General features: G+C 48.9%; 1 protein-coding gene across 1 annotated transcript; it reads left to right on the top strand.

Moving 5' to 3' along the window:
* The first annotated feature begins 7,500 nt into the window (after window positions 1-7,500).
* Window positions 7,501-8,331, top strand: LOC138786256 (olfactory receptor 10A7-like). The gene has a single exon (XM_069963109.1). The coding sequence runs from the start codon at window positions 7,501-7,503 to the stop codon at window positions 8,329-8,331; it is 831 nt and encodes a 276-aa protein (XP_069819210.1).
* The last annotated feature ends 1,028 nt before the right edge of the window (window positions 8,332-9,359 follow it).

Genomic DNA, 9,359 nt, shown 5'->3' with positions numbered 1-9,359 from the left:
TAGAGGGGGCTTTAGCATAGATTTCATTCACAAGGAGACTTGCAGCAATCCACACAGACACAGCATGTAATAGCACAGTCCAGCACACGGCCTCTCTGCATATATGGGCAGCGGGGTCTAATCTCTTCTGTGCCAGAGTACATGGCCTTCTATATAACTTATTGGGCCAACAAAATGGCCGATTAACCTCTCTTCTGCCAGTGTGAATTAGTAAATGCCGTATTCAGCTGCTTTTAACAGGTAAAAGTCACTTTTAGGGTTTCTAGCCTCAGTCTTTCTCAGGAGGGCACCCCTGGATATAAGTAGGATACTAATGGATTAAGGCTCAGAAATCTTAATCCTGTTCGTGATGCCAATTTGCAACGTCCGTACAGTGGGCTGGAGGCTGTATTAGGGCCAGATAGGGTGCCGGTAGTGTTATCAGGGCCAATGTGTCACGATGTGTTACTCCTACCTTAGCGGTCCTGGCTCTCCTAAGGCCCCGGGCGGTCGTCACAGCAATGAGGTGGTTGGTTTACAGTGTTTGGAGACAATGAATAGACGGTGATATAACTGAGGGACTTTACTTTCTGGTTTACACAGTAATACAGCAATCTGGAATGGAGTTCAGTCACTCTCCAGTCAGGCTGCATGAAGTGAGCATTGGGTTCCCTCTGCCTTAGTGGTTATAGCCTTCATCTGGCTGGTTAGAATCTCTCTCTCTCTTCTTACTTTGCCTGCTCTGCACTCAGCAGGTTTCTTCACTTACTTGAAGGTTTTAGTCAGCACACGACTGCTTATATCTGACTATGATGGAGAGCACGTGTCTGCTCCTCCTCACCGACTACATCTACTCAACTCTCTCTGAGGAGACCTGTAGGACCTCCTACTGTTGCCTAGGCAACCTACTTCTGGTCAAAGGCCGCTGGGTCTTAATGCTCACTGTTAAAATTCTGGCAATGCACTGCCACCTGCTGGACACCAATGCTAAAGCATTATACAGTTACTTTATACAAAGCACATGTCATATTGCAGATTAAACTTTGTAGTGCCTGGTGGTCAGGTTAGGAGTAGAAAGCCCCTAAAAACTGAAAGAACTGGTGCAAACTATTCCACTCCTCAGCCTTGGAGGGAAGTCTTATGGCCCAGAATTAGGGATCCCCCTGCAAGAGTGCAAGAGACACACAAAACAAATGCAATACAAAATGGCAGAAAATGGGAAAAAGGTTGGAATTCACAGGCTAAACACACATGTTTTATTAATTGGATGATCTCAACTTTATCACCAATTTGACTACTGTCCAAAACTAGATGCTATTGCCCCCATGCCAGTTTTTGGCTGGATGTAGACCTGCTTCGCTTCTTCAGCATGCTGTTACTTTACCAACAAGATCACAATCATGTGAGGAGTTAGGTGGTATGATAGGGGACTAGCTAATTTAGATTTGGCCGGGAACAGAGTTTCAGGTGCATTAAGTGCAAGAAAAAGAGTGTCTGGCACAGGGAGTGTAAGAAGCAGAATTACCATCCCTTGGAGTGTAAGGGAAGAGTATAAGAAGTACAGTGTCCAGCTCATAGAATGTAAGGAGCAGAATGCCCAACCCTCAAAGCTTTATAGAAAAGCTCTCAGTCTTTGAAATGTAAGAAGAAGAGTGTCTAGCCCATGGAGTTTAAGGAGCAGAGTGCCCGGCCAATAGGTGTAAGGAGCAGAGTGCCCGGCCAATAGGTGTAAGGAGCAGAGTGCCCGGCCAATAGGTGTAAGAAGCAGAGTGCCCGGCCAATAGGTGTAAGGAGCAGAGTGCCCGGCCAATAGGTGTAAGGAGCAGAGTGCCCGGCCAATAGGTGTAAGAAGCAGAGTGCCCGGCCAATAGGTGTAAGGAGCAGAGTGCCCGGCCAATAGGTGTAAGGAGCAGAGTGCCCGGCCAATAGGTGTAAGAAGCAGAGTGCCCGGCCAATAGGTGTAAGGAGCAGAGTGCCCGGCCAATAGGTGTAAGGAGCAGAGTGCTCAGCCAATAGGTGTAAGGAGCAGAGTGCTTGGACAATAGGTGTAAGGAGCAGAGTGCCCGGCCAATAGATGTAAGGAGCAGAGTACCCGGCCAATAGGTGTAAGGAGCAGAGTGCCTGGCCAATAGGTGTAAGGAGCAGAGTGCCCGGCCAATAGATCTAAGGAGCAGAGTGCCCGGCCAATAGATGTAAGGAGCAGAGTGCCCGGCCAATAGGTGTAAGGAGCAGAGTGCCCGGCCAATAGGTGTAAGGAGCAGAGTGCCCGGCAAATAGGTGTAAGGAGCAGAGTGCTTAGACAATAGGTGTAAGGAGAAGAGTGCCCGGCCAATAGGTGTAAGGAGCAGAGTGCCCGGCCAAAAGGTGTAAGGAGCAGAGTGCCCGGCCAATAGGTGTAAGGAGCAGAGTGTCCGGCCAATAGGTGTAAGAAGCAGAGTGCCCGGCCAATAGGTGTAAGGAGCAGAGTGCCCGGCCAATAGGTGTAAGGAGCAGAGTGCCCGGCCAATAGGTGTAAGGAGCAGAGTGCCCGGCCAATAGGTGTAAGGAGCAGAGTGCCCGGCCAATAGGTGTAAGGAGCAGAGTGCCCGGCCAATAGGTGTAAGGAGCAGAGTGCCCGGCCAATAGGTGTAAGGAGCAGAGTGCCCGGCCAATAGGTGTAAGGAGCAAAGTGCCCGGCCAATAGGTGTAAGGAGCAGAGTGCCCGGCCAATAGGTGTAAGGAGCAGAGTGCCCGGCCAATAGGTGTAAGGAGCAGAGTGCCCGGCCAATAGGTGTAAGGAGCAGAGTTCCCGGCCAATAGGTGTAAGGAGCAGAGTGCCCGGCCAATAGGTGTAAGGAGCAGAGTGCCCGGCCAATAGGTGTAAGGAGCAGAGTGCCCGGCCAATAGGTGTAAGGAGCAGAGTGCCCGGCCAATAGTTGTAAGGAGCAGAGTGCCTGGCCAATAGGTGTAAGGAGCAAAGTGCCCGGCCAATAGGTGTAAGGAGCAGAGTGCCCGGCCAATAGGTGTAAGGAGCAGAGTGCCCGGCCAATAGGTGTAAGGAGCAGAGTGCCCGGCCAATAGGTGTAAGGAGCAGAGTTCCCGGCCAATAGGTGTAAGGAGCAGAGTGCCCGGCCAATAGGTGTAAGGAGCAGAGTGCCCGGCCAATAGGTGTAAGGAGCAGAGTGCCCGGCCAATAGGTGTAAGGAGCAGAGTGCCCGGCCAATAGTTGTAAGGAGCAGAGTGCCTGGCCAATAGGTGTAAGGAGCAGAGTGCTTGGACAATAGGTGTAAGGAGCAGAGTGCCCGGCCAATAGATGTAAGGAGCAGAGTACCCGGCCAATAGGTGTAAGGAGCAGAGTGCCTGGCCAATAGGTGTAAGGAGCAGAGTGCCCGGCCAATAGGTGTAAGGAGCAGAGTGCCCGGCCAATAGGTGTAAGGAGCAGAGTGCCCGGCCAATAGGTGTAAGGAGCAGAGTGCCCGGCCAATAGGTGAAAGGAGCAGAGTGCTTGGACAATAGGTGTAAGGAGCAGAGTGCCCGGCCAATAGGTGTAAGGAGCAGAGTACCCGGCCAATAGGTGTAAGGAGCAGAGTGCCTGGCCAATAGGTGTAAGGAGCAGAGTGCCCGGCCAATAGATCTAAGGAGCAGAGTGCCCGGCCAATAGGTGTAAGGAGCAGAGTGCCCGGCCAATAGGTGTAAGGAGCAGAGTGCCCGGCCAATAGGTGTAAGGAGCAGAGTGCCCGGCCAATAGGTGTAAGGAGCAGAGTGCCCGGCCAATAGGTGTAAGGAGCAGAGTGCTTAGACAATAGGTGTAAGGAGAAGAGTGCCCGGCCAATAGGTGTAAGGAGCAGAGTGCTTGGACAATAGGTGTAAGGAGCAGAGTGCCCGGCCAATAGGTGTAAGGAGCAGAGTGCCCGGCCAATAGGTGTAAGGAGCAGAGTGCCCGGCCAATAGGTGTAAGGAGCAGAGTGCCCGGCCAATAGGTGTAAGGAGCAGAGTGCCCGGCCAATAGGTGTAAGGAGCAGAGTGCCCGGCCAATAGGTGTAAGGAGCAGAGTGCTTGGACAATAGGTGTAAGGAGCAGAGTTCCCGGCCAATAGGTGTAAGGAGCAGAGTGCCCGGCCAATAGGTGTAAGGAGCAGAGTGCCCGGCCAATAGGTGTAAGGAGCAGAGTGCCCGGCCAATAGGTGTAAGGAGCAGAGTGCCTGGCCAATAGGTGTAAGGAGCAGAGTGCTTGGACAATAGGTGTAAGGAGCAGAGTGCCCGGCCAATAGATGTAAGGAGCAGAGTACCCGGCCAATAGGTGTAAGGAGCAGAGTGCCCGGCCAATAGGTGTAAGGAGCAGAGTGCCCGGCCAATAGATCTAAGGAGCAGAGTGCCCGGCCAATAGGTGTAAAGAGCAGAGTGCCCGGCCAGTAGGTGTAAGGAGCAGAGTGCCCGGCCAATAGGTGTAAGGAGCAGAGTGCCCGGCCAATAGGTGTAAGGAGCAGAGTGCTTAGACAATAGGTGTAAGGAGAAGAGTGCCCGGCCAATAGGTGTAAGGAGCAGAGTGCCCGGCCAATAGGTGTAAGGAGCAGAGTGCCCGGCCAATAGGTGTAAGGAGCAGAGTGCCCGGCCAACAGGTGTAAGAAGCAGAGTGCCCGGCCAATAGGTGTAAGGAGCAGAGTGCCCGGCCAATAGGTGTAAGAAGCAGAGTGCCCGGCCAATAGGTGTAAGAAGCAGAGTGCCCGGCCAATAGGTGTAAGGAGCAGAGTGCCCGGCCAATAGGTGTAAGAAGCAGAGTGCCCGGCCAATAGGTGTAAGGAGCAGAGTTCCCGGCCAATAGGTGTAAGGACCAGAGTGCCCGGCCAATAGGTGTAAGGAGCAGAGTGCCCGGCCAATAGGTGTAAGGAGTAGGGTTGATCGAACCTCGGAAAATCCTAGGTCCAATCAAACTCGAACATTCCGAACCTTCCTCATTAGATTGCTGATGCCTTCCCGGTCAGTGGGGAAGGAGTAGAGTGCCCGGGGACCACCTGAAATTCCAGGATTCAGCCTATTACCAGACTGAAGATTCAGACTGAATCTTGAAATTCCAGGTGGTTCCCGGGCACGCTCCTCCATCCGCACGAACTGTGAAGACATCAGCAATCTAATGCGGAAGGTTTAGGAATGTTCAAGTTCGATCAAATTTAGGATTTCCCGAGGTTCGATCAATCCTAATAAGGAGCAGAATACCCAGCCACAGGCCCGCTTCTGCCATGAGGCGGAATGAGTATTCCGCCTCAGGCGGCAGATTCTGCGCTCCTGCAGGGGGCGGCAGACAGCAGCCCTGCAGCCGCTTGCCTGTCCTGTCATCAGCGCTCACCACTGTACCCCGCTGGGCTCCCGCACCGTCAGCCAGCATCTCCCTTTGCCCTTCAGCCTGTGGTGAGTGTCAGCGAGGGCTGCAGTCGGATCGGTGCGCGCGGGAGCGCCCGGGGGGGGGGGTATTCCTATAAGGGCTGCATTCCCATGTCGAGGAATGCCTGTAACCGGAGTCTCCCCCGCCTGGACAGCATCTGATAAGATGCTGAGAGCGGGGGAGAACTGTACTGATACGTGCGATGCTGTAATGAATCAGCCGCGCGTGGTGCTGTCATTACAGCGCGGCACATATCAATAGAGTTCTCCCCCGCTCTCAGCATCTTATCAGATGCTGTCCGGGCGGGGGAGACTCCGGTTACAGGCATTCCTCGACATGGGAATGCAGCCCTTATAGGAATACCCCCCCCCCCGGCGCTCCCGCGCGCACCGATCCGACTGCAGCCCTCGCCGACACTCACCACAGGCTGAAGGGCAAAGGGAGATGCTGGCTGACGGGAGCCCGGCGGGGTACAGTGGTGAATGAGTGGTGGTGGTGGTGGTGGGGGGGAGGCAGGGGGGGTCGCTAGTGTGGGGCGGCGGCCTGAGGTTTGCCTCAGGCGGCAGAGACCACAGAAACGGCCCTGCCCAGCCAATAGGTGTAATGAGCAGACTGCCCAGTTAATGACTGTAAGGAGCAGAGTTCCTAGCCCATGTAGTGTAAGGAGTTAAGTGGTGATCTTACTGTATTCTGTTTAACTCCACAGGGTTTCCAGGGAAAACAGTAGTTGGGGTGTCATATTGTGGTCAATTTGAATGAAACCTCCCCCAGAATTTTGAGAGCTTGGCAATAATGAGAGCTTAATTACTGATCACCGTCGTATTGATTATCTATTAATTATTGCTGACGTGCCGAGGGATTTGGTTAATATGAACAACAAAATGCCCAAATCTGAACATTTTGTGAAATTTGGGGTAAAATAATCCATTCTATCATCTCTATGGAGAAGATTGTCCCATAGACCTTCCAGGCTGGGAATAGATGGGTAATATCTACACAGGAGACAAGGGCCCAGAAATCTCCCCAGAGATGATTAGGATGAAGCTTCTCAGTATGTACAGGATATAAATATGGCCTCTTCTGGCTCTATAGCAGTATAGGGCACCTTCATGGGTCTGATACTGTGCAGGTTCTTACATCTAACAGCCCCAGAACACTGGAAGCTTCTTCTGTTTCATGGGGATCGGGAGGCTGAACAGGACGGAGATTCTGAGAGGGAAGCACTGAGCCGCCACCAGACACATCCTCATCTGTAGGACATATCAAATGTAAGTGTCAAATGAAAGTATTACAAGAATTGGTACATGGGCATGGTTTATTTCAGGCATTAAATAGGTATTTTTTTTCCTTTACATTTTTTTATGTAACTTTTGAAATAATGTACAGCAATTTTCTCCATCTCCGGATACTATAAAACTTTTCATGCATCTTTCTTCCAGGAGAACCTGTGATGGAAAGGGTGCAGCTTCAGGAACGAATAAAGTTAAAAAAAAAAATAAAAAAAAAATAAATGTGCGCTATACATCATCTATATATTTCTGTTTCCCTCTGGCATTTTTGGTAACAGTTTATTTGAAATAATTTTTTTTGAGAACTAGCCCTTTAATGAGTCACTATGACCCATACTCACTGAACAGATAACCATGAGGTCCCTTCTAGGTCCATAGGACTGACTGCAGACCTGGTTAAGTGACCTTGTGATCTGATTGGAACCAACCTCTTCAATTATAGAGTTCTTGAATGGGGAGCAGGAAAGCCCCTTCATCTACAGTGATGCCTTAAGATGTTTCTACAGACTTCGGACACACACCATCTGACTTTATGAGTGGTCATTATGTGGTAACTCAATAGTGATTGGCTTTGAAATCATTGGGAACCTGGAAAGACAGTGTTTACTTTCCCGTTGACGTTCCAACACATATAAACACCTTATCTCTCTGCAGCTTCTCCACATCCACTACAATGAGGACAAGATCAGCCTGGACTGGACCCTCTATCTCCGGGACCCCTATAGAAGCCACATGGGCCTCCTCTATAGTAAGTACACCCCTGGAGAAGACCAATATGACAGCTGTCACAGAGATCATCCTCTTAGGATTTCAGGTTAGTCATGATATTGGAATTTTAATATTTTTTCTGTTTAGTGTGATTTACTGGTTTACAATGTTCATGAATCTCCTGATCATCACCCTGGTGTCCACCAGCAAGATCCTCCACACCCCAATGTACTTTGTCTCCGTCAGTGACATCCTGCTGACCTCAGATATTTCCCCCAATTTGCTTTATATTCTATTATATAATAGAGGAGCCATTACTTTTGTTGGTTGTATGATTCAGTTTTATTTCTTTGGTGTCACAGAAGCTTCTGAGTGTCTTCTGCTCACAGTGATGTCTTCTGACAGATATGTGGCCATCTGTAATCCCCTCCGTTATGCGTCTATCATGACAAGTAGAAATTGTGTGATATTGTCCATCATCTCTTGGTTGGTTATTACATTGTTTCTCATCATACCAATACTGATGCTAAATTTCTGTGGACCAAACATCATTGACCATTTCTTCTGTGATACTGTTCCTCTCTTAGTAGTTTCCTGTTCAGATACATACAACGTTAACCTGGCAGCTTCTCTACTAAGCATTCCATCACTTTTAATTCCTATAATAATAATTATATTCTCATATGCCAGAATTATTGTCACCATCTTGAAGATCCCATCCAGTACTGGTAGACAGAAAGCCTTCTCCACCTGTAGCTCCCACCTCATTGTGGTCTCCATATTCTATGGGACTCTGTTTGGTGTTTATGTTTTTCCAACAAAAGGAAAATCCTCGACCATCAGTAAGATCCTGTCCCTGCTATATACTGTATTTACCCCTCTCATCAACCCCATTATATACAGTCTAAAGAATAATGATATTAAGAAGGCTTTACATAAACATATGTATATATCTCAGATGTTAGCGGTAAGACTTGCATTACGATCTCTACTCTAACTTAATGTTATCTTATCTTATTAGGGCCCTATGCTTCACTTTGCATTAGCATTTTGTTACATGAAATAATTATTTGACATGACAGAAAAACAAAAGTTAATATTTGGTCCAGAAACCAATGCTTACAATCACAGAGGTTGGATGTCTCCTGAAGTTCTTGCCCAAGTTTGAAAAATCCCTGGAACAGGGATTTTGTCTTACTCCTCCACACAGATCTTCTCCAGATCCTTCAGGTTTCGGGGCTGTTGCCGGGCAACTTTGAATTTTAGCTCTATTAGGTTCAGTTCTGGAGACTGGCTAGGCCATACCAAGAATCTTGAAATGCTTCTTATGGAGCCACTTCATAGTTTCCCTGGCTGTTTCTGTTCATTATCATGCTGGAAGACCAGCTGAGAGTTAATAGGAAAAAGTTCTATATTGGTTTCATCTGACCACATGTCCTTCTTCAGTGCCTCCTCTGGTCATTGGAGAACTTTAAATGGCCTGGATCTGTGCTAGAACGAGCAGCTCTGAAGGATTTTAATCCATGACAACGTAGTTTGTTACTGATTGCGATTTATGACATTGTGGTTCCTGCTCTCTTCAGGTAATTGACTAGGTCCTCATATGTAGTTCTGGGCTGATTCCTGACTTTTTCCAGCATCATCATTACCCCATGAGGCGAAATCCTGCATAGAGCCCCAGACCGAAGATAATTTACAGTCATCTTTTATGTCTTCCATTTCCAATAATTATGCCAACAGTTATTGCCTCTCCACCACGTTGCTTGCATATTATCTTGTAGCCCATCTCAGCCTTGTGCAGGTCCTTGGTGTTCTTAGACAGCTCTTTGGTCTTTGCCATCTGCTGTAGCGATGTTTTACAGGCAGCCCTAGGGCTGAATTTATCTTCTCCAGCCACCAGGAGTCAAACCCCAAGTTTACTGTAAGTTTACTCAGATCTAATGAAGACCACTTCTGGGCAGAATTTTTGGAACAGTAGATGGTGCACTTGGATTCCACTGGTTCATACTAGTTCTAAGTTGATGG

This window comes from Dendropsophus ebraccatus, chromosome 1, assembly GCF_027789765.1.
Source record: "Dendropsophus ebraccatus isolate aDenEbr1 chromosome 1, aDenEbr1.pat, whole genome shotgun sequence".
NCBI classification, from domain to species: domain Eukaryota; kingdom Metazoa; phylum Chordata; class Amphibia; order Anura; family Hylidae; genus Dendropsophus; species Dendropsophus ebraccatus.
Note: the sequence above shows the minus strand (reverse complement) of the source record. Positions and strands in the feature narration are given on the sequence as shown.